Source organism: Melopsittacus undulatus, chromosome 4 (assembly GCF_012275295.1).
Source record: "Melopsittacus undulatus isolate bMelUnd1 chromosome 4, bMelUnd1.mat.Z, whole genome shotgun sequence".
NCBI lineage: Eukaryota > Metazoa > Chordata > Aves > Psittaciformes > Psittaculidae > Melopsittacus > Melopsittacus undulatus.
The window spans coordinates 71,122,555-71,147,797 of NC_047530.1; the positions used below are offsets into that span (position 1 = coordinate 71,122,555).

A 25,243-nucleotide genomic window follows, 5' to 3' on the forward strand; every position below is an offset into this window, starting at 1 on the left:
CTGAGAAGCCATAAATGAGTCATAAAAGCGGGGTTTTAACACACAGGTACCTCCCTGAGGGATCGAGCCTGGCCGGAGGGCATCCGCCGCCCTATAAAAAGCTCAGCTCTCCTCTCGTCCGGTTACGAGCCCTCCAGGCTGACTCGCGGCCCCGCAGGCGACAGAGAGGAGGGCGGGGTAAGTCCGCTCCGCCTCTTCCTGCAGGAGCCGCGCAGTTGCCGCTATGGCGTCGCTGCAGGTGGGAGCTGTGTTCCGTTCTGCCCTTCTCCTCCTTTTGCTGGAGGTGGCGAGCGCGGGATTGAACGGTTACTTCGGCACCAAGTCACGCTACGAGGATGTGAACCCGTACCTGCTGCGCGACCCGCTGTCTCTGGGTCCCGCCGCGGTCGGGTCTGGGCTGCCGCCCTCCTGCGCGCCGCTGCAGCTCCGCGCCTTGCTCCGCCACGGCACCCGCTACCCCACGGCCGAGCAGATCCGCCGCCTGGCCGACATGCACGGCCTCCTCCTCCACCGCAGCCCCGCCGCTGACGCAGGAGCGGCCGCAGCTGCCTGCCCCGTCGCTGCCGACCTCGCCGCCTGGCACATGTGGTATAACGAGAGCCTCGACGGGAGGCTGGCGCCGCAGGGCCGGCGCGATATGGAGCAGCTGGCCCGCCGTTTGGCAGCCCGCTTTCCAGCCCTCTTCGCCGCCCGCCGCCGCCTGGTGCTGGCCAGCAGCTCCAAGCACCGCTGCCTGCAGAGCGCCGCCGCCTTCCGCCGCGGGCTCGGGCCGTCCTTCAGCCTCGGCAGCGATGGTAAGACCGGGCGCCCCTTCCCTGAGGCGAGGCTTGCGCCCTCCCGGACGGACCTCAGTTCCTCCCCGCTGCCCCGGGGCTGAGGGAAGCCGCGAGGCCAGTCCCATGCCCCCCGTCCCCAGGCTGAGGGGGACCCCGCTTTCCCCCTATAGGAACACCGCTGTGGAGGGGGTCTGTCCTTGGGGAGGGTGTCTGCCTCCGTGACGCCTGTGTTTGCTTTCAGAAACAGAGGTGGAAGTTAATGATTCCCTGATGAGATTTTTTGATCAGTGCGCCAAGTTTGTAGCCTTGGTGGAAGAGAACGCCACGGCGATGTGCCAGGTGAAGGCGTTCAAAGAGGGGCCAGAGATGAAGAAGGTCGTGGAGAAGGTTGCACGTGCCTTGTGTTTGCCGGTGGAGGAGCTAAATGCAGGTAATGAATGTCTGTTACAGGTGGCTTCTGATTGAGTCTGGTTGAGAATGACTTCCAAGATGTGTAGTTGTGGAGAGAAGGTAACTACAATCACGGTGTAAATGGCAGATAGTCTCTGATTAATTGCGTAGGCAGTAAATATATATTGGTATTGCAGTAATGAATGCTTGTTCGTGGTCAGAAGAAAAAGATGTTTGAAAATATTTTTTCTGTAGGTGAAATCAACTCTCCCTTTGCATGGATGCAAATCAGTGTTAATATTCTAATTCTGCGTTGTCAAGCAGGTTTAGCTTTTTTAAAACCTGTTACAGTTCAAACATACAGCTAATCTCAGGAAAATGTGGACCTGTGTGTCCGTGTGGTAGCTTCACCTGCCCAGAATAAGAAGTGCTAGGTTTCACTGTGTGGTCAAGGGACAAGGGGATCCCCCAGATAACTGTTGCTGTTGCTTCTAGCATGTCCCTAAAGCCACAGTCCGAAAATTGCAGCACACTGCTGTTCAAACTCACCTGGTAATGTGGAAGGTAGAGTAGTGGCAGTGAAAGAGTGCTCTGTGCTGAGCAGACGTATCTTCTCTGTGTTGACTTTTTCTGTCTTTTGTGGTGGGGACATGCTAGTAGTTGATACCTGTCAGCAGATGTGCAGCATTTGGTATGAAATGCTGTTGTTTTCCTCTTGTAGCAATGTAACAATGTAAGCAATGTAAGCAATGTTTTCCTCTTGTAGCAATGTGAAAAGCTTGGAGCCCAAAATTAGGATTCAGAACTTTGGACTGGTGATTATTTACAGGCTTACATTGTTTCATTGCTGAATTGTAATTACATTTCATTTTAAAGGCAAGTTGTAAGTTGCTAGTTGTGTAGCAGTGGTTTATCCTTTGCTTGTTTGTTGGCTTTATTGCAGATCTTGTTCAAGTGGCTTTTCTCACCTGCTCATATGAGTTAGCTATAAAAAATGTGACCTCCCCATGGTGTTCACTCTTCAGTGAAGAAGATGCCAAGGTACGTGTGGCTTTGAACAGCCTGGACTAGCAGGAGGTGTCCCAGCCCATGGCAGGGGGGTGATGATATTTAAGATTTGTTTCAACTCAAACTATCCTGTGATTCTGTATGTGCTAAATGGGAGAGATATTTGAGAAGCCTTCAGAAGATACCATAGTGTTCAGATACAACTTCTGATTGTGCAGGAGTTGTAAGTTGTGTGCCCCATAATTCCTCAACCTAATGAAGCACTTTGGCCTCTGTTGTGGTTTTAAGTCCAGTCAGTAATTCAGAAAACCCACATAGCCATTCTCTCACTCTTCCCCCCTTCCTCCCTCCTCTCCCAAAGGGATGGGAAGGAGAATTGAAAGAATGTAACTCCCATGGATTGAGTTAAGAACAGTTCAGTAACTAAGGTATAACACAAACAGCTACTGCTACCACCAATAATAATAATGATAAGGGAAATAACAAGGGGAGAGAATACAACCGCTCACCACCTGCTGACTGATACCCAGCCCAGCAGAGCAGTGATCTAGCCCTTCCAGGTAACTGCCCCCAGTTCTCCATCCTGGGCTTGACGTGCTGTGGTATGGAATACCTCTTTGGCTAGTTTGGGTCAGGTGCCCTTGTCTCTGCTTCCTCCCGGCTTCCCCTCCTCCCTGACAGAGCATGTGACTCAGAAAGTCCTTGGGTCAGAGTCAACATTACTTTGCAGCTAGAAACATTGGTGTTATCAGTGCTGTTCCCAGGCCAAAAGTAAAAAACACAGTGCTGCACCAGTTACTAAGAAGGAGAAAAATGACTGCTACTGCTGAACCCAGGACAGCCTTCAAAGAGCTTTGGACTAATTGAGCAGCAAGACTGAAATACCCTTCTTTATTCAGACTTCAGTACTTGTGCAGTCTTGATATGTCTCATTAAAAATGTATTTTCCTGTTGTGCTTAATTCATATAATGCTTTTATCTCTCTAACATTTGAAATGCTCTAGACAGATTTGTTTTGTAAAGGGTAATCATGAGATAAAATGCATTGATTCCAGAAAACATCATATGAGGTCTTCTTGGTCCTCTAAGACTTTTTCTATATGTTTTTAAGCACTATCAGATTTCTAAACATAAGGCCTGTTAATAAACTTGGTAACGCCCAGATAAATGAGACTTACGATGGTTCCTCTTGTTTCAAAAAGTATGTGATGTTCCCTCTGATGTTCAGTAAGTCCTCCCCAAGGTCCAAGGAAATTTAGTGCTCCTGGGAAAGAGGGGAGACCTCTAGATAAGTAGGTGATTGCCTAAAGGGTAGGCAATAGAGGTAAATGCTGTCATCTCAAAGAGGACTTCTGCTGAGACCTGTGCTTCCTTATTATAGAGAGGTACTTAATAAGAATCTGGGGCAACAAGAATTGAGAGGCTTTACAGGGGGACCCTCTGAGGGTGAATTCCACATCAGCACAGTGGCACATGGCATTCACTGTGGAGTGATGTGTATGGAGTAAGAAGTTAAAACTTCATATACAAGTTGGTGATATCTGAGATAAACTGTACCACTGAGAAGTGAAATTCTGATAGTATATATCCATGAAAATATTGGCTCAGCTGTAGTAAGTTAATGAGCAAAAATTAAATTTAATGTTAGGAGTCGTAAGAAATGGAGCAGAGAACAAGGAGTGCATGGTGTGCTCTTATGTAACTCCAAGGCCCAATTCTGTCTTTGAGATGTATGTACATCTCAAGAACATAGAAAAAGACAAACTCAGATAAAAGTATGGGATTGCCTCAATCTGAAGAATGATTAACTAAACTAAAAACTTTGACCGTCATAAGGCCAAATCAGAAATGCTTTAAAAAGCAGTGGATAGTGATGGTCTTGTCATGTGCAGTAGTTAGTGGGTACTAAATAAAGCTAGCAGCAGGCAGGTTTGCAATATGCTTTTTTAAACACAGTGTATAGCCAAGCTGCAGGGTACTATTAATGCTAAAACTTGGTAGGTTCAAAGGGGAGATTAGATTATTGTGGGAGAGAATCCACCAAAGTCTATTAAATCTGTAGAAAACCACCTTGGGGCTCAAAATCCAGAGCTGAAAGTTGGTGGAGTCTGGGAAAGTGCGCCTGCTGCTTTCCCTAGGCCTGATTGTAAACATGATCAGAGAAAAGATGCTGAATTTGGTGGCTCTTTAGTCTGATCTTTTGTGTTTGTTTTTATATTAAAGCAGCTTCAACTGGAGTCTTGATGTTTGTTTGTTTGGGAGTGTTTGTGTCAAAGAATTGTTGATTTCTTGCAGTGTGTGGAGGTATCATTGTTCCAGTTTGTGGTCTTTTTAAGGCTTGTTTTTATTTTCCCTTTGTGCATGAGTAAAAACCTGTGAATTCTAACTAGGTACTGGAATACCTGAATGACCTGAAGCAATACTGGAAGAGAGGATATGGCTATGACATAAATAGTCGCTCCAGCTGCATTTTATTCCAAGATATCTTCCAGCATTTGGACAAAGCAGTAGAAGAGAGCAAAAGGTAAATAAAAAGGCTTTTGTGCTTTGGCTACAAGCTTTCTGTGGTCAGTCATGAGTTGGATGTCGTGTGAATAGAAGTACTTCTAAACTTAATAGTGTTAGGAGAGTTAGGAGAATTATAATGGAAAGAATAAAATTTTTAACTGAGCAATATTATATTAAGGAGGTTGGTTTGTTTTCTTTTTTTTGTTTGGTTTTTTTTTTCTTTCCATTGATATGTCTATACCCAGGTAATGTATTTCCTTTTAACTTACTAATACACACAGGCCTTCAAGGGACAGCCAACTGCAGTCTTCTAATGGTACTCTCTTCCTGCACAGTTTGAAAAGAAGCCATTGAGTTAAAACCATGGGCTTATTGTTTAAAGTGTCCTTGTTAAGAATCGTGTAACAAAAATAGAAGACTATGGGTTCAAAGCATCCCCATGATACAGTCTGTTGCCTGGTTACTTAAGCATTTTAGTGTGTAGTCTTTCTGCATGTGTTTGAGTCTCTTGCATTATTAAAGCTTTCTGTTCAGATTAAATGTGTTTGGAATGTGATTGTGGAAAAAGAGTTATTACAGGGCAATCCAAACACTTAGTGATTCTAGCCCAGAACATGCTGTTGCAGGATCCAAGAGGCCTGAGCTGTAACAGCAAGCCAGCCTTGTTGTTACGAACTTGCTTTATCAGAACTAGGGAAGGACACACTTGGGGTGGAATACTCAGTACTCTGTTAGAACAGAATAAAGATACTTTTGTCCTGAAGTCCTTGTAAATACCTTGTTTGTTGCTTTAATCCAGTCAGCAGTTCAGCTGTCCAGTCCAGGAACTCTGGCTAGGATATTTAGTTTCCTATCCTTATTCTTGTGCAGCAAAGCTGTAGTTTGGGAAACACTGTAACTATAGGAATGCATTAGGCCTTACAACTAGCTGCTCCTAGTCTTGAAGATACACTAGCCAGGTATCTTCAAAAGACGCTGGTCTGATAAAGTGGTTTGTTTTCATCTATTGACATGATTTGACAACAGTCATTTTGTGTCAGTGGAAGAACAATAGCAGTGGTTCTTCAACCACAGCCCTCAAAACTGCCTTGTAGTGTCATGGATTTAACCATTCTTATACCTTCTTAAAAATTGGAGGTTTCTGTGCCGTTTTTGTGTGGTGTTTATTCCTGTGAGCTGGTGTCAGTCAGCAGTCATGATTCATTATCTGTTTAGTGTTGATCTTATGTGCATCAGTATGGGGAAAAGTAAAATAGAAGTGAAACTACGATCTGTTGTGGTGTGCAAAAAACAGGCTTCACTTACAGCTTGGTGTATTTGTGTCACAATTACCTGCATTTGCTTTCATGTGGTAGTAATATTTTCTGTTTGTTTGCTTTGAGAGCTGCTTTAGGCTTAAGTGCAGTGCATTCATGTGAGCGTTAATTTACAGCCTGTGTGCTTGTTCCTCATGCAAACCCAAGAATTGTAAATTAATAGTTTAGTGATCAGTCACTTGAATTAATACCTTGGCAGGTAAGTGTGGAAATGTCTATAAAAGCACGTGGTATCAAGGTTATGATTGTAGGATTGTACTGTGCTGTTAGAAACCAATTTGTAAGTAACAATTTGTCTTTGCTGTTAATACATAAGCATCAGTTACATATAGTGGGTGCTCTTGCATTCCTAGCATCCTTGAAGCTTCATTTCTATAATCAGTATATTAAAGCAGATCTACTCTACACTTAGAAGAATATTAATAGCATCAGTATATCAGAAACAAAAGTGTGAGTCATCGATCTTTGAGGCTAGCTGTGTTTTTACATCATAACCCATTGGAAGATGTTTATTTTTCCTTTTCTTTGGCAGACTGAAGTTAGAAGTAGCATTCATATTTTCGGAGGAATGATCCATGAAATTGGTTATAATCATTTTATAGTAGAGGATAGAGCTAAGAAGTTTTGTTCCTTTAAGAGTTTGCTGACTGAGAATCCAAGTTGGACACTAACAGTAGTAGAACTGTGTGTTAAGTCAGTTGAAGCATAATTCTGAAGCAGTCAGTTGGCTTTTTTTGCTGTTGTTTAGTGTGAGATACGGAGAGACCCTGTATTTGTCACTGGAGTTCTGAGTAATGAAGGAATGTTGAGGTGGTGTTTAATACATAACAGGGTTACTTTCTAAAGGGGAGTTATCCCTAGGTAAGCAGTAAAAATAGTCTTTATCTTAATTACTTTTGTGATTCACCTGGAAAACCTGACTCAGAAATCAGGCTTGTGTGGTTCTTTTCTTGACAGTGTCAGCTTAGCATGAAAGAAGGTAAATGTGTTGAAAATTAGCCTTTGAAATGTACACATAGACTTGCTCAACACTTACATCCAGATTAGTGTGTTGGTGCTGCTTAATGATTATGTGAGCAGAGGGAAGGGGGCCCTGTAGGGTTGGCAGTGAAAGCCAAGAGTGGGAGTGTACAGGACTCTGCATGGTACTGTGGTCAGGGGCCTTCCTGAATTTTACTTGTGCTATGTGCCAGCTGGCCCAAAGGAGGCACCTGTGTTCATTTTGCCACAAATGGGTTAGCACATGGCAATTGAAAACATAAGTTTGGCTTTGGGAAGGAGTTGCTGTGGAATGACTGAAGGAAATGGTGATAGTGACCCCTCTGCAGCCATGTTGGCTTAAGAAATTGTGCTGTCATATGGTCACTGTGGTGTCTGGAAATTTAAGGCTTGTGTGGGAGTCTGTGGTACCTCTCATTTTAGTAATTATGGAGTTAAAGCAATGGCAGTGACAGATCACTGTTAAATAAACTTCAGTGTCCTTCCTGCAGGCTACCAGGGAGCTAAACGGAAAATACATCAGGGCACAGGTCACTATCACCCAACTGTGAATAGATTGACAAGCAGGCTGCTGTGATTGCCTTTGTCATGTGCTGTGTCTGTCTCTTAAGAACAAAGTGAGAACTGGGAGTGCGAGGTTGAGGAAGACCCACGGGTTAACAAAAAGACAGCAAGGCCCTTAAGACCCTTCTTGTGCTTCTGAAATCTGAAACATAATTTCTAAATGTAGCTTGACTCCTGTAAGGAGAAGGGTCAGTTTTGCTTCTTTTTAGTATCATTATTTTTTCAAATGGCAGCCTTCTTAAATTACATGTACTGGTTGCTGTTGCATCTACAACTGCATGCAAGATACCCCTGTAAGCTTAATAATAATAAAAAAACAAACAGCAGAACCACCAAAACGGAACAAACCAAAAGCTGTAGTTGAAGAAAGCTGTATCTGTACTTCTGATTTATTGAGAACTAGATCAGCAGCACTAAATTGGAAGGTGGAACAGGTTTCTTGGGGAAGAGCAGAAGTCTGAGGCAGAGCACTGAAGGACAAAGATAACTTCATCCTGTCTTTCAGCTTTGACTGCAGAAATTCAGTTGCAATCTCAGGGGTTGCATTGCTACTGCAGAGGAGAAGCAGGTAGCGAGTTTTGGTGTGCGTAAAAGATCGGGACCCTAAAAATCTGGGAAAGTTCAAAGCTGGGTGAACGGTCCGTGTAGTTTGCACCCTGAATGGGAACTGACAGCTTCCGAAGTGTAGCGAGCGTGCTATTCCATTCCACAACGTAAGGTGGCAGTCTCAAAGCACTGAAGACTGAGTATAATATGAATCGGGTAACCCAGTGCATTTGGGAACACATGGAAATCTGCCACTGCCCATGTATTGGAACAGTTCCTGTCTCCTGTGATCTAGAGAGATGAGGTGCAACTGATGCTTTCTCATCCGGGATAAGAGAGACTTATCCCGGATCCTATAGCAACATGAGAATACAAATAAAAACAAAACCCGTGCAAATAAAAGTATATGCCTGTGTTAATAACAGGAGGTATTTGGTTGTGCCTCTGTGGGTGCATGACTAGCTTTCTAAAATTTTTCTGTTTTGTTGTGTGACTGCAAGGCAACAGATTAAACACTGCAGCAGTTGATTACTTGGAAAATGAATCTTTGTGATGATAAAATATCTTTTAGTGGAATGTTATTTCAATTTAGCAATGTCTAACATGGATTTGTAACTGGCTGTTTACCTTAAAAATATAACAGCAACAAATTTACTTCCAGAGCGTTATCCTTGCTCCAAGTTCTCCTTTCTTTCTGAAAGCTTAGACTCTGCTATCCAAGAGTAGAAAGGGGGAGCATTTGTGTTCTAGAAAGAAGCTGAGGGATCTGGATTATGTGTTCTGTTACAGGCTTGGCAGTAGAGAACAGTGTTTTTGTATTCAATAGTTTTGTCCTGGTTTTATTCTCACTTTCAGCTGAATTAAACAAGGTAAACCTAGCTCATACTGTAACCTTGTTTCTTCCATGAAGTGATTCTTGGCCTTGCAGTCTGATTGCTCAGTGAATTTAATTGCCTTATTAGTTGCCTTGTTAAAGCTCACTTTTTCTTCTGGGGAAAACATCTTCTGCTGGTTAATCTATCCTTAAAGTGATGAAGGTGGCAATAAATACCTACTGCCAATTAGTTGCACCTTTGATTTACAGTGCAGAAGTTTCAGATGTTTTTAGCATCTTTCATCATATGAATTCCAGTAGAATCCTTGGTTTAAGCTAGCAATTGTCTCTTCTGTATAGGTCTTGCTGTACTGCAAGATGGTTATAAAGCCTGTGAAATGGATTTTCACTATAGGATTGCTCTTGTCAACTGTCCCAATCCAGACAGATGGGGTAAAGGTGCTGGAATATCTATTCAGGAACATGGGTCTGGTATTGAATTTATGAATAGCTGGTATTGGTGACTACCTACTGTTAGCACACCCATGCATGGACCCTATTTTCTACACATTCAGTATCAATAAAGTAAGAATGTCTAATCAAGGTTAATTTTTCAGTAGAAAACATCTATTCTTTGTGACCTAACCACAGTCGTAGTGGGCCTTTCCGGACCACATTCCTCCATGCCTTCTTACCAGTCTGCAAGGAAATGTCATGGGCACGTTCCTAGGGAGAGTTTGGGGGCCAGGACTCTCTATGTTCCATACACATTTTCTTAATTACAAAAAAACCTGCAACAAATCTGCCACAACAAAAAGTATCACAAGAGTTGAATATAGAATTAACCAGGTAGTTTGCTGTGTCGAAGTGGTATACTTGGGCAGTTGTCTTAGTCCATAAGGCACTTAATTTTTGCAAAGACTTAAGAACTGCATTTTTCCCCAAGTCTTCCTGCTAGAGATAGAAAATACAGAGTCAGGCTATGCTACTTTGTCATGAAGAAGCTAACGGGGAAACACTCATCACTAAACTGTTGGGTTTCCCTCCCACTGGAGCACAGGGCTTACTGAAAGTGTCAGTATTCTTCCTTATGATGGTAAAACTGCCAGGTAGTCATACATATGTGCATGTTCACTTGCAGTTAGGCTACTAGGGAAGGATCCTTGAAAGGCTGCTGTTACCAGCCAGTGATTGTTTAAACAATTTGAAACTGTTCAGTTTTCCAAAGCGGTGGTATTTAGAGATGCTTCCATGTTGGGGTGTAGAGGAACAATCAATGAGCACCACCTTACCTCAGAAGAAGCAGTGAGGCATTGATGCTTCTGAGCCACAAAGCTCAGACACATTCTTAGTGGCTCATATGTGGGCAACAGCTAGTGACCAAAACCACATGTTATCTCCCCACACCAACATGGTGCTAATGATAGGAATAACCTTAGAGTTGATGGGCCTTCATTCTTCCTCAAGAGACATACCTGGTCTGTGTGTTGCATGGGACTGCCAGCATAACTCCATTGTTCGCTGGCTTCTTGCCTAGTTGGGGGATTTGGCACACTGATCTTGGGAGGAGAAAGGGAAAACACTACCGTGGCAGGAGGAAGCTCCTGTTGCTGCAGCACAGGGTATGAAGCATCGGGAAACTGTACATAGAAGGCTTAAAGATATATGTTACTTTTTGGCTTCAGGTTTCCGTGAAAGGCCCAGATAAGCCTTACGTCTGTGATCAGGGAATGCTGTGCTGCCAACAGGAGCTCTGTGTACAGATGAGAAATCCATGTGTTTTCATAGTTAATGAAATAGGAAGCTGACAGTCTTATAAAAAAAACCCGAAACAATCTTAACAGCTACACATGGGCAGGGGTGGATTTGGAAATTGGTTGTGGCACACTTGAAGGATATCAGATGTTCATTAAAGCTGTTTTATATCTTTTTCTTCTAGCTTCAAATACTTAACAAGTCTACCCTTCTTGCTCTTGAAAGAGAATATGAAATTCCTGTTAGTACTTTGCATGTACTGTCTGAGTGGATTACCATAAGGTTTTGGAAATTGGGAAGTGCACTTTGTGTAGCCATTTCAATATTTAAAGTATGTGGCTAATGACTGAAAATACTAACCTAGCTGTGCATGTACGTTGAGTAATATTTGGTGGTTTCCTCTGAGAGTAAGCAGGTTTAGACTAACTTGAAACTGGGTGTGGTTCAAGATCAAGTGAAAGTGATCTATGTAGTTAAACCAGACTAAGCCATATGGTTAACAGCTCAATTTGCCAATTTGTTATAGAAGCATAGAATGGTTTAGGTTTGAAGGGACCTTAATGATCATCCATTTCCAATCCCCCTGCCATGGGCAGGAACACCTTCCAAAGGTGTCTCAAAGCCCTGTCCAATCTGGCCTTGAACACTGCCAGGTAGTTTTTGTTGTTTCATGTAATTTGCATTCTTCTTTGTAGGTAAGTACAGAAAGGTTATCAACTGTGTTGTGAAGTCATTTACTGCTGACTAGTAGCACTTTAGGAGTGCCTTAATCACTCCTTTCAAGCCTATGACTCAGTACAAAAGAATTCAATATATGATGTAAAACCAATTAAGCGTTCAAAACTATCTTTTTATAGTATGTACAAAGGGAACAGAGCAAAAAGCTTCCACGTATGCAGTAGAAGTGATACAATTGGGTTTTAAAAAAAATCTTTTTGCTCAGATCCAAGTTTTTTTAGGTATTTCTTTTATTAAACCTTTCTTTGCTACAGGGATCCCGTCTTTGTGCAGTGCAGGTTCTTCGTTATTTGAGTGCATCAGCAGGTTCAGAATGCCCTCTGTTCTTTGGTGGGAGTTTTAAGCCAGTGTACTTGAACACCCACTGGAGGATAACCTGAGCTATGATGTGTAGATATGTAACTGGCGTTATTTGAAGTGCAGGACAGTTTATAGCCAGATGTGTACTACATGGGCTTACTCTGAGGTATGGAGTGGCTCTTGCAGAGCCAGGTCAGAGGCATTGATACTGCTCCCTAGGCAGTCACCTTCTCAGAAAGCTTGAAGGTGTGTGTGACTCCATATAGCTTTGTATGGGGCCACTTCAGGGGGTGTCCCCACTCAATCCCCTTGATGCTTTGGGGTATTGGGGAGTGCCTGTGACAACTTGTGGACCAGGTGCTTGTCACCTCTACTAATTACTTGGTGATATGTAACTTAAGGGGGGAGGGAGGGAATAAAAACTCCACAGTCTGTTCAGAGAGGATGGAGTTATGTATGTAATGGGTAAACTGATCCCTGTAATAAGATGTTCATGTATTCACAGAACAATGTGCCAGCTGTAGAGCTCAGTAGACCACACAGTTTATATAAGTACACCTGAAAAGTATACAGGTCTTCATTTCCAGAAAATCAGAGACTTACACTTATAAACTGTAAATATCTCAAATAGTTGTGTCATATTATATAGTCAGTTTTGATAGCTTCATCTTTCAAAGATGGTGCTTCTGATGTGATTAAATGGTGCTTTTGGGGAAACCAGATAGAAGTATAAAATTCCCCATAGGTCCTTGTAGCATGTTCAGCAGTATCCCTGTTTCTGCATTTCTGAAGTGCGTGTGCATGTGCTGGCTTCTCTCAGATACCTGGGCAGTGCAGGGGACCTCCCCTGGGAATGTGTCTTTTCATCTCTCTGCCTAGAACCAGGTATTTCAAGTGTTGCTTGTGCCTTTTGAACCTTCCAGAGCATACTTAATCTCTCACATTAATTACCTATTATTTGCTTGTTCAGTATTGCTCTGGAAAGGTATCTCAGCAACTTCTGTAGAGTTATATCCTTTCATCTAAGGAATTAAGAACCTAAGCAAAACAACATCTAGGCAACATACAAATGAACTGATCTATCAGTATTCACTTTTGGCAAGAAGAGTTTGACCCTCTTGATTTGGTTTTGGCTCACCATGGTGCTACAACATTTAGAATCATCACAATGCTGAACAGTAATGCATTTGATCTCTGAGGTCTGTAAGAGTGTGAGAGGTGGAATCATTCAGAAAAGAGCCTTTGCAACTGCAGAAGCTCTGAAGTGAAATGCGATGAAGCCTAGTTAGCTTTGGGTAATAAACTCTTGCAGGACGAAGAAAATCTTGACAGTATTTGTGGTGGCATTTTGCTTTGTTGGTGCTGATTATGGAAATGAATGCACAGCTGTCTTTTGATGTACTGTTTAAGGTGGAAGTTTTGACATGAGGACTTTGACTTAATACTGTTTGACATGTTTTTTCTTTTGTTTTCTCCCCAGTTGTGCTAACACCCTGAGCAACACCACTGTTAAGTATTTCTGCTGTCTTCTGAGTCCCACCACTAAGTTCCTTGATCTCTGCAAGTTCCATTGTAGATTTAGGGTTCCTCCAGCTGTTTTCTCCAGAAATAAATCACAAAGGGATGTGGGAGGGATTCTTACGAGAATTCAGCCCATATATGAGAATTCTTACCATAGCTGAAAATAGAGAAGTTTGAGTTCTTTGTCCTGGCTTTTGTACTGGGGAGAAAAAAGAATGTAGTCTAAACTTGCTTGTTTAGCAGTTGTTAAAACTTCATTTCTTTGAAGTTGTTGGAGAGTTTTTTTGCATGAGGTTTGAAGGTTGGCCAGTTAAGCTTTGCTGTAGGGAATGTTTTTTCTTGTCCCACTATCTCCTGGGATTTAGGTTCTCTCTAGCTGAGTCACATTGGTACTTAGGAAGATTCAAAGTAAACCTGAATCTGCTGTGATTAAGAAGTAGAATTTGCCTAAGTGATAAATCCCATATCTGTGCTTCTCCATGGTGAGACTTACCTTTCAGGGCTGCGCTGATGTTCAGTAACTTCATTTTCAGCTGCAGTCAGATTTCCTTAGAAGGTTATACCAATGGGCAGTTCAGTACCTGAAGCTGACACATCTTTTCAATGAGCCCTGCTTGTATTCTGCTTAGTGACAGCCATTTCTCCTCATCTGGAAGTGCCCTATAAAATGAGCATAAAACCAGTCACCAGTAATCACGTTCAGAGAAGGTCTTAAAATTTCATGGCACAGTTTTATTCGCAGTCTCTTCATCTCTTTTTAAAGTCAGTAATGAGATTATTTTTCTTTTTCTGCTGATCAAAACCTTTAGTAATAAAAGGGAGAAAGTGAACTGAAATAGCATTGGCAGTTGCCAGAGTACAATGTTAAGAACTTTAATGCTTCTGTGTGATACTGAATCATTATCAATCGTAAAGAAACACTGAGTGTGGAACTCTCAGGCCTTCTGTTTAATATTTCATTAACCTGTGCTACTGTTTGGCGTTTATCAGTGTTTTGCTTATTGTAATTTGTGCTCCTGTCTATCAGAAATGTAGGGGCAGTAGTAACCTTTGCCTGTGTAAATGCTCTGAAGAGGCAATCTGTTGTGATTTCTCCCATGATTAAAATTGCTGTCGCTGTTTTAACCTTGATGGTGATTTTTATTGTCGTTGTTAGATGATATGAAACCACACATGAACTGGAGTCACTGCCCTAGATACTGAACAGGGAATGCTTGAATAGGCTTAGATATCAGACATTCAGCACTGGTGAGACCCAAGTATACTGTTTTGAAGAGGCTATCAAAAACTAAGGGTTGTGCCACATAAAGAAACAGTTTTAATCCTTGTTAAGTAATACGGTGGGACAGGTGTGAGAGGGAGAGGTTTGTTTTGTCCCCAAGGTGTTGGCATGAGGATTTAATGTGATTAAAGCAGGTGAAATAAAAAGTTGCAGGTGAGAGTGAGCACCTTCTTTTGTCTCCACGAGATTTTCTTTTCTTGTTCTTAAAAAATCTATGGGTGTGTATGTCTATATGCTATAATCAATTTCCTGGTTTGGAAACCTAAGGTTGGTGGGGTATGGGTGAGTTAAATCCACTCCCTGAGAAGTGAACAATGCCTGTGTAACACTTGTTTTGGAGATTTGAGCACCATATTCAAATTTGTAGCTTTCTTGGTTAGTAAACTATAAAACACAGACCACCACCTTTGGAAACAGACGTGATAGAAGGGTTTGCAGCTGGGACCAAATAAAACTGTGCTGAGTTGCTAGATCTGTGTGATAATCTCCCAAGAGTGCTAAAATAACCTTAATGAAATAGCTGAAATAACAGCCAGTGTGTGTTGGCTTCAGCCAGGAAGCTTCTGGAGGCTGGCAAGTGTGATGATTTTAAAACAAATAAATAAAGGGAGGGGGAGAAAAGGAAAGGAAAAAACCCAGCTCCAGGGGAAAATCAGAATTAAGAGACCAGTTTAATAGAAATAATGATTGAGATTAACATTGATAACCAGCTTGAAGAATATGATATACCAGAGTGAAAGGAAAACTTACCTCTTGTTTGCTTGTGGATCTTTCTCAGGAACTCCAAGCAGGGTGGTCTGGGTGACACAGTCATGATTTCCAAACATCTTTCTACAGGTTGTTTCCTTATTAAAAGAAATCAAGCAGCCAGGGTTAATGGGAAGGGCTTTACATGGGTAAAAAAATGAATACAAATACAAGAAATGGAGGTAGGGTAGCTGATTTTTTTCCCCAGCAGAGGCAGGTTGCTAGTAAAGATAGATCTGCAAGGGTGTGAACTGCCTAGCATGTTGAAATGACCAGGAAAAAGAGATGAGAAGTTGTCATTACAAATACAGCACTTTTACTCAAGATAAAGAAGAAAAATTGTTTCTACTAGGAGGATTGTGAAAGGACTTTGTGAGACTAACTGGGCTTGAAAGTTACGCCTTTTTGAAGTAATCCACATGATAAAAATAGTCATATGACTGTTACCTGTCAGGTAGAATCTGCAACAACTTGCTGCTCAGGAGCTGAGTTTTGAGGTTATTAAAGTTCTCTGGAAGTATCTCAGACTTCTGTAAGATAACTAGAAAAGGGGTTAGGTGTCCTGAATTAAGAAAACAGCATCATGGATGCTGGGTGGATTTACAGTATAATTTAATGTCTTGAGTATTGTGCATTTCTAATACTCTGATCTAAAAGGACATAGCTCACTTGGAAAAACTTGTGGTGTTTTTTTTTTTTGCCTAAGGGGAGAGTATGTGCATGTCTATGGAGTATAGTCAGAAGAGCTGCAGGCTCACCAGGGAGCAGAATGGTGCAAGACATGTTTCAGACTGCACAAACACCTGGCTATATATATGGCTCATGGCTATACTGAGCTGGTAGTACAGGGCCCATCGTGTGGCCATACAGAATTCCTGCTTATCTAAACAAAGTTTGAAGGTATAGGCAAATTCCCTAGCTAACCATTTTCCAGTTGCTTCAGACTTTAGGTTGGAGTGGAGGTAGAGCCTTCTTTTCAAGCCAGTAGAGATGTGTCTTACCTGTGGGTGGACTTTACTGGCAGCAGGAGTGTTGCCAAACATGATCCCTTTCTTATGAAAGCTAAACATGTGTTTACATGTGCTAAATAAGTCATGTGTACTTCTGAGTGACACTTGGGGATGGTCCCAAAATTCATCATCCTTCTCTGGAACAAGGGGTGGATTTTCATCTTGGCTAATGCTGCTTCTTGCAGCAAACCAGCTCTTATCTTCCTTTTGGTTGAACAGTATGTAACCTTGTGTTGTGCAAGCTTAGTTTTAGGCTTTGTTCGTAGTATGAATCAGTGGCTCAGTTTGCTGGCCTGTGTGCTGAGGGAGTATAATCCTTTCAACTAGTTGGTGTTCTTGAGAATAAGTACTAATGGACTAATGAACTGTGGAGGGACAACTGTTTTCCTCCAATGACTGGATTGCTGTCTTCAGACTAAACTTTGGTGAGTGCTGGTGTCCCCTCCAAACAGATGAATAGTACTGGGGGGGAGGAGGAGGAGGGGAAGTCAGTTTTTATCCTCTCAAGGCAAACAATTATCACAGCATAGAATGATAGAATAGTTAGGGTTGGAAAAGACCTTAATGTCATTTAGTTCCAACCTCCCTGTTCTTGTATTACACACAGTTAAAAACATGGATGGTCATAGAGGTAGGCAAGAAACACTCCTTAAAACCATGCACTAATGGTAGTGTGTCAGGGAGGGAAGCAATTTGTGTGTTAAATCAGTAATTTGTTTGCTTCTGCAGGCAATCATGTGGTTATAGTTAGGTCAGAGGGTAGCAGTGCTTTACTGTAGTTTCTTAATGTGCGAATAAGTTTGTACTTGGACTTAATTTTCATCTTGAAACTGAATTGTCACTTATTCTTTATTACAGCAGCTGGAAAAGGTTTTGATCCTCAAATCTAGGAAATTTAATGCTGAAAAATTAAAAACTTTCCGGGTCTAAAATGATGATAACATGGGGGCTTCTCTTCATCACACCTTGGATTAATTTAGGCAGAAGCTTATTAAAAAGACTTTTAGAAAACCTGTGTTGTTTGAAGTATGTAGCTAAAGAAAAAGGGTATTTTTTTAATAATAAGTCACTGGTCTTTGTGAAGTGGACTGTGTCCTGGATGATCTCACTTAATAGTTCATTATACTTTGTCATTCGGGCACTTTTTGCATCTGCCAGAGAACAGCAAAAAAATTACTGACTCTAATCAATCCTATTAAATACAACTTGGTATCCTGGCTAAAGTTAATATATTTTAGCTGTAGGTTTTGTGGTAAAGGAAATTTGTGAAACAGTAAAAAAAAGTATTTATTAAAAAAAGACTAAAGTGTCTACATTTTTCCAAACAGCTGATGACAGGGAGTGGTTATATGTATTTGCAGTGGGTCTGTGTTAACAGAAATAATGTTACTGCAATGTCCATGAGCCCTTCCGCATGTTGACAGTGGAAGGGGACTCTGTCACATCTGATGAAGGGCTTGACTTGGTTTGTGTGTTAACAAAGCCTTGCAGCTGGTTTGGCAGTTTGCTGCTTTCTCTCAAATTCCTGATGGGAAGAAGCAGTACTATTTAGAAATCTTGTATTTAATACAAACCCAGTGTACTAAGATTAGCCCAGTCTCTGGATTATCCCATACCTGGGAAAATCATAAGCAAGTAGCTTCATGAAGGAGTTGGAGAGAGGTACTGAGTACATGGATGCACACCATTAATTTGTTTCTTGCTTTTGTTTACCATATTTATACTGGGCTCTAGCTGTAGCCCAATTACATTTCTTACAGCTTTTGCATTTTATGTAAAAGCTAATACCTTAAATTAGGGCAAAATTTAGGAAACTTGGATACTTTAGAACAAGTTTGTAATACACTGAAATTCCCAAACTTGCTTTGAACTTGTTTTACTCCAATGCCCAACTAAGTCTACTTTCTGAAGCCTACATTGTTGACAGTTGTGCAATATGCTGGTATATTTGTTTTAAAGCACAGGCTTTTTCTTATCCTTTGTATATTTCTCTTTTTCAGTTCAAAACCTATTTCTTCACCTGTGATTGTACAAGTTGGACATGCAGAAACACTTCAGCCACTGCTCGCCCTTATGGGTTTGTTCAAAGATGATGAGCCTCTCAAGGCAAACAATTACATCAGGCAAGCGCATCGAAAATTTCGCACTGGCCGGATCGTGCCTTATGCCGCCAACCTGGTATTTGTGCTTTACCACTGTGACCAAGTGAAAAATCCTGAAGAAGAGTATCAAGTACAGATGCTGTTGAATGAAAAACTGATGTTGTTTCAGCACTCGAATGAAACCATCTCTACTTATGCAGACCTCAAGGACTATTACAAGAACATCCTGGAAAATTGCCACTTCAAAGAAGAGTGTGAATTGCCAAAAGTTAATAATACTGCTATTGATGAACTTTGAGGGAATGAAACGGAGTGGGTGTTCTGAAAATTGATCTCGGTTCTGCTTAACAGATGTTGTGAACAACTGCTTTTGATGATTTGCTGCTGCTGTGTTGACTTTGAAAATTAGCTGATTTGATGGGTTGATTATGTAAATACGTAATTTCATTGGTCGTTCCTCTTATGAATGTGCCATAGATGGATTTTGAGAGCTGGGACAACTTCTGTTTTATCAGGCGTCAGATGGATTTACTATTGCTTTGATCTGCCTCTTTTGCTAGCTGCTTTTTTCCTGTGGCAGGCATGAAATAATTTGAACCCATGAGCTTTTCTGCTCCTTTTCCTGAGCTTCTAGGAGGGAGAGAGTACATAGTACTTCTGCACAGCTGCCCAGTATCTGGCTGGACAGTGCCATGTGAACATCTTTCTTGGGCATTTAAAGCAGGCAAAGTTGCAGTGTTCCTGCATTCATCATTGACCTACCCTGCATAGCAATTTAGCCTCCAGGGTAAGTAGACTTAAAAATAAAGTGGGGCAGTGGGAAGATGCTCTGGGAGATGCAGCAGTTGTCTTTCACTTGACACCATCAATTTCTTGTGTTAAAGTTTTGGGTTAGGGCATTCAGATTAGGCTCTGCTACTTATCTTGGTCCTGATGAGGTGCTGACACTTACCTTAGCTGCTCTGGTTGGAAGGGACCTGTGGAGGTCTGCAGTCCAGCCTCCTGCTTGAAATGGGATTGTTGCTAACCCTAAATCAAGGCAGGTTTTGGACTGTAAAAAGTAACTGTCTGAGGCTTCTGCTAGCTTTAAGGCACCAAATGCAGTGTCACTTATGTGGGACTTATACATTGATGTGCTGCCTTGTTCTTGAAATTAAGCTGGTCTTAAAGAAATTAATTGCATACAAATACTGGTGATTTTTTAGACAACTGCACTTAAAATAGGTTCACTTGCTACTGAAAGTTGGAAAGTATTTTAGAGCTCTGCAGTGTGGCAGAAAAACAGGAAAAGAAGATAATTGTTCAGAATGTCTGAAAGTAAGTCAGTTAAAAATCCCATCATTGCCCAAGAGGAATGACTCTGAACAAGTTGCCCCAGAGCAAATGAGTGTATGGATTTATGGTCTGGTAGCTCTTGAAGTGTGTACTCACATCCTATAATGAATGTTCCAGAGCTTGTGCTGTAAAGTGAGACTTAGTTTGCTGTGTTTACTGAGGAAGGGGTGAAAGGTTGGTATAAGTGATTATCACAGGGTATCAGGTGTGCTATAAATGTTTATACCCTTGTTTGCTGCAGTGTAATTTCTTTTTGTAGGTTCACCTTTCATGACTGAGAACTTAATTGCTGCAAAAACAGAAAAGAGAAAAAGAGGCTGAAAGCTGAGGAGTTAAACTTGGTGTATGGTGGTGTTCTGTTCTGTTTTGTTTTGTTTTTCTTCAGGACTTAGGCTTTTGTCACTTTTTTTTTAATATGGCTTGTATAAAAGCACTTAAAGTTTACATATCTGTAAGTTAAGGAGCAGTCCAGAAACCTGGTTTGTACTGTTTTACTGTTAAGGGCTTTCCCCTATGTTGGGATGTAGTGCCCTGTTTCATCAGTGCACCAATATCTATGGAGACCAAGGTTCTGATCACTGAAGGTACTGATAGAAAAGGGTTATTAGAAAAGGGTTTTAATATTAACATCCCAGTGGAGTACTTGCCTGTGTTAGCTCTGCAGCTCTTTTTGTGACGCTAGTGAGATGGTTAGGGAGGAGTATCAGTGCTAGAAACAAATGCAGGAATGTACGTCAGGATACTTGTCAGCCCCAGCATATATCAGCTTGGCATGTCTCTTTTTTACGTGATCCTACCTTGAGACTAGGTCAACAGATATTAATGACTGTGACAGATGCCTGTTATGAACTTTATTGCAACATTGAGGCAAGCTAGGAAGACATTAATCTTTCTTTAAAGGCAGTTAAGTTCAGTAAATAGCAGATGTGAGAGTAAGAAAATCCACCTTTGGACAAATATATTTTCTGTGAGTCAGTCATCCTGTGATGATTCATGATTTGAACAGAAAGGATGAAAGCCTGACAGCTGGAGATGAATGGAGGATTTCTGTTGTCAGTTCAGTGAAACCGATTTTAAGACATCGTTTGCTAACCCTCTTCCTCATGGAGGAGGAATACGTTGCACTTAACTGCATTTTTAATCATGTTCCAGATGAGGTGGAGGAACCAAAAAATTCCTTCTACAGTGAAGCATCATTTGCTTATGCATTACCAAACTAAGTGTATGATTAAATTGTTTGCAAAGGGCTTCAAGGATGACTTTTCAGAGGCTGTGTTCTATTATGCCTTGGAATACAAGTCCATTGTAACTCCAGCATAACAGGTATATCTTCAGTGGCTGTCAACAATTAGCTGAAAAGGAAAATGTACTGTTTCGTTTCTGACCTGTATTTAAAGGAGACACTGACTCACTCCTTTGGCAGAATTAGAGACTGAATGTGGAAACTTTGCACAGTTTTAGCAATAGCAGTGTTTGGACATATGTTTTAGGCATTTGTTCATGTGGCTGATTCTTACCACTAAGGAGGTGACTTCAGAAAGACCCTTTTATTTATTAAATATATACATTTGTCTGTATACTATAAATGAAAGCTAAAAAGCATCAAAATACATTTTTGATCACTGAACTACTTGAGCACTAGCTCAGTGTTTGAACAGGTTGTCGTATCTCATGGCATTGCAGATGACCATATCCTGAAAAAGTCCTGCAAGAAAAATAATGCTTTCTCTTCCTTTGTGTGGCTCTGGACAGAGCACCTCATTTCAGTCATCTGTTGAGGACTCTGCAACCTTTCTCAAACTGGAAGCTTTCATTGATGAAAATTACCAATGATGTTCATGGACACTGGTCTTAAATATGTTTGAAATGCATTTTATTTTGTTAAATGTCTAAAGCTTAGCTAATATTTCTGGCAAATTCATTTTCTTTCCTCCTAGTAAGTACTGCTGCTGTAATTCTGGTTAGCATTGAGCTGTCAAATTGCTGGATGCAATGTAGTAATATGGTTCTAACTGGATGAATTTTGAGAACTTGTTTTGGATTTTTAGTTCTGCGAAATAAAACTGCACACTTTCTTCATCTTTCTTGTGAGTGGCAATAATGACACGATCTTTAGTATCATAGCTGTGTTCTGCTTCAGAATGCATTTGGTAAAAGTTGTCACAACTTTCATTGGTGTGTCCAATTATTTTAAGTCATCACGTTGCTTGATGATTAACATAAAACACCTTAGTTTTTTGATCTCATATTTTGACGTGAGTGAAAATTAACTCATGTTTCCAGGAGCTTTGGTTTTAAAAACAGTGATAGTTTCTGACCATTTTTTTCAGATATTACTATAGAATACAAAATGTCTGGAAGCATCCTGCATTTTGAAGAGGAGTGAAGGTTATACACATGGGTTTGTGCAGTCCAGAATCTGCTGCAGTATTATTTTTCTAAACATCACTTGGTAAGAGATTGACACTTGATTTGATAAAGAATTAGATACAATATGCAATACTTCCTAACCTGTCATATCTTGTAGGTATTTAGCAATAGATCATCATTATTAAGTATTGATTAGCTACTTAGTTTGTTAATTCTCCAATTATCTGTATATAAAAATTAAGCTTTACTGGCAGCATGCTCATGAGCTGAGGATGCTGCACTTTTAAGTATGCTGTGGTTGGCATCATCTTTGATAAGGGCTGTTTCTTCATTTTTCAGAAGTATCAGTCTGTAAGACAGTTTGAAATATGAAACAATTGATGTTTTGTTTAAAACAAACATACCTTCCTTCCCCACCCCCCCCAACTGTATAGTCATAGGAAATGTCTCTAAGATACCAAAGCCATGTATAACCTTGTAGGCAAAGAATACCACCTCCCATCTTCCTGCCCCCCTCCATGTCCTTCCTCTTCCCTTTTATTTTTTAGATGTATAATACATTAAGCAGTCATTTTGTTAGTTGTCTATGTTTTCAGATGTTAGCTTGCAGTTGCTGGTATAGCAGAAATAATGGTTTATTTTTGAGTTGTTAAATTCTTGTTTTACTGGGCTTGAAGTTATAATTTACTTCTGATTGTCAGTCATTTCAAGCCTGCCCATCCTAAGGACTGATCTTACTGGACTGGAGTGAAGGCCTCTTGTGTCCTTCATAGCCTTCAAAGGATAGTCAGGATCATCAGAAGAAGAATTGCATACACATGCAAAACAGGATATATCGGTAAGTCCATGAAAGCTTAGTGCCAGGAGCAGGTGAGCCAGGGAGAGCCCAGAACTTTAAGATTTCTGAGGGGATTTTTCTCCTCACCCTTCCTGCTCCTATGAATTTGTTGTCTTGAGGCCAGCCACACTTTCATTACCTGTGTTGTCATGGTGAGGCCATGCTTTGCTTTAGTGCATGGTGTAGTTGGTTTCTTTGTTTTAAAAGTTCCATGTCTATTTTTTGTGTTGCTTTGACTGATGGGGGTGTGTGTGTACATTCTGTCTTTGATAATCTGCCACTTTGAAATTCATCTTCATCACGAAGACTCAGCAACTCCTGTGTATCCAATTTAGCTTTTGAGTGCTGTTTTACTGCCTGATTTCTCAGGATTTCTGGTCCAGTAAGTAGAAAACTATTTTGCAACTGCTTTATTTCTGATGTTGATAAGATTTTTGAAGAGGGTTTTCATTGACTGAAATACATGCCAGGCCAGAGCTAAGTTCTCCTTCCAGATCTGATACGGCCTTCACAAACATCTGATTGATGTTTGTGAAGGTCATACAGCTTCATTTTCCCCTCCCTTATTTGCTTCCAGAAGTGGAAAATTAAAATTATATATAGATTAGCCTGCATTTATGCCCACCCCCCCCATAGTTCAGTATTTAAGGAGAAAATTCATTATTAAAGGAGAGGCTTTTATTTAAGCCAAGATAGAGGAGGTGGGGGAGGTTCAGGATATGATCTTCATGGTGGTGGACATTTTTCTTTCTTAAGCAATTCCTTTGAAAAAGGGTTTAAAGGAAGCATTGTTCTTCTGACATTCTGTTGAAAGGTTTGGACATACCTCTTACTGTGTTGAATTAACAAAACCAAATAATTGGTGTTCGGGGAAGGGATTGAAAGACTAGGATGGAGGAAGCTAAATGAATTGCTGATTATTACTACTATTACTTAGGTGGCAGAAAAGCTCTGCAGATTTTCCCATGCTAGCAACCTGTAGATCTCAAATTCTTCACTGGACACTATGATAAATACTGAACCTCTTACAGAAACAGAAGGTGCTCAGAGATCCTGGGCAGCAAAGTATGCACCCCAGTGGGATGAGTTCAGTTGGATCAGGCTGAAGGTCCTTTAGCCTGGTGAGATCTGGCATTTGGTAAGATATGGTGCCTAAACAAACACCTAGGGTTAGAGCAAATACTTCCCTGTACAGTCTCGATTACCAGCTGTTTGTGGCTACAGGGTTGATTGGGGTTTGGTTTTTTTCAGTTAAGGGAAGTGGGTTTGTGTTTAGCTTTATAGGTGGCTCTTAATGATTTTCTTTTCTACCTGTGTCTCCTGTTACTTTCCAAACCCAAAGCCTTAGATTTGCTTTGTGATAGGATGTGGTGGATGTTGAAGCTCTGCTCTAGGCTTTGTGAAGATCTAACAGTGTTTCATTTGAGCCTGCCACCTGCTAGACTGGAAATTTGGTCACATTTTGAAAACAGTAATATTTTCCTGACATAGGAGAGTTAGTTACCATATGTAAATGCTAAAGCTTGGCATATGTTCTGGAGCAGTTCAGTCATTTTGTGTGATACAGATCTTGTTTGAGTGTTGTGTTTTCCTGAACACCAGCAGTTCATCTGATTCCTTGGCGCATGGGAGAAGAGCTAAATGCTTGATCTCTTTGCATCTTACCGATGCTGCTTACGACTTGTATTTTCTTTTTCACACATGGGGGAGGCCCATCTTGTGCATTTGTTCCTTGTGCTTAAATCATTCTCCTAATTGTTATCCTTGCTACTTCAATTTTTGGGTAGGTTTTACCCTGTGCCTATAAATACACTTATTGGACCAGACTTGCACACAGTACTCAAGGTAAGGCTGCACAATTAACTTGAAAAGAGCTGAAATGATAATTCTTGTAAAGTTGTCTAGATGTTTTTCACACCTGTGCCATACCACATAGCATCCCATTTCTTTCCTTGATAGATGATGAGCATCAGGCAAATGTGTGTATAGCTCTTTACTGGTTATCTCTGTGTCACTCCTGACAGTGTTTAAAAGTATCAGCAATCAGTGTGTTATGGTGGTTTCTCAAAACACTGTCCTCCATGTATAATGTATTCCTTGTTGCTACTGGAGGCTATTTACTGCTCTCTGAGTATTTTGGTTATGTAAACATTTGATCAACTAGTGCTTATGAATTTCCAATATTGTATGTTTTAATTATGGTGATTTTTAAAAATGAGTGGTTCATTAGTATAAATTCACCAGAAACTAATGGTAAAGGGCATATTTTGAAACAATCAGTTGCACAGCTTCAATGCTTGGCATTATAGGAAGATAAGGTAGGA

The 25,243-nt window shown here is 41.0% G+C and overlaps 1 protein-coding gene across 1 annotated transcript; it reads left to right on the forward strand.

The window, feature by feature from the left end:
- Positions 1-216: 216 nt before the first annotated feature.
- On the forward strand, positions 217-21,794 carry MINPP1 (multiple inositol-polyphosphate phosphatase 1). The gene is made up of 5 exons (XM_005154022.2): positions 217-794; positions 1,018-1,206; positions 2,110-2,207; positions 4,565-4,698; positions 18,275-21,794. The coding sequence occupies exons 1-5, from the start codon at positions 224-226 to the stop codon at positions 18,672-18,674; spliced, it is 1,392 nt and encodes a 463-aa protein (XP_005154079.2). The 5' UTR covers positions 217-223; the 3' UTR covers positions 18,675-21,794.
- The last annotated feature ends 3,449 nt before the right edge of the window (positions 21,795-25,243 follow it).

What these genes read in the sequence shown, in the direction of transcription:
- MINPP1 (XM_005154022.2), top strand. Translation starts at nt 224, where the DNA reads ATGGCGTCGCTGCAGGTGGGAGCTGTGTTCCGTTCTGCCCTTCTCCTC. An exon ending in GGTGGAGGAGCTAAATGCAG is followed by an intron (nt 1,207 to 2,109) that starts GTAATGAATGTC and finishes GCTTTATTGCAG; the next exon opens with ATCTTGTTCAAGTGGCTTTT. An exon ending in TCAGTGAAGAAGATGCCAAG is followed by an intron (nt 2,208 to 4,564) that starts GTACGTGTGGCT and finishes AATTCTAACTAG; the next exon opens with GTACTGGAATACCTGAATGA.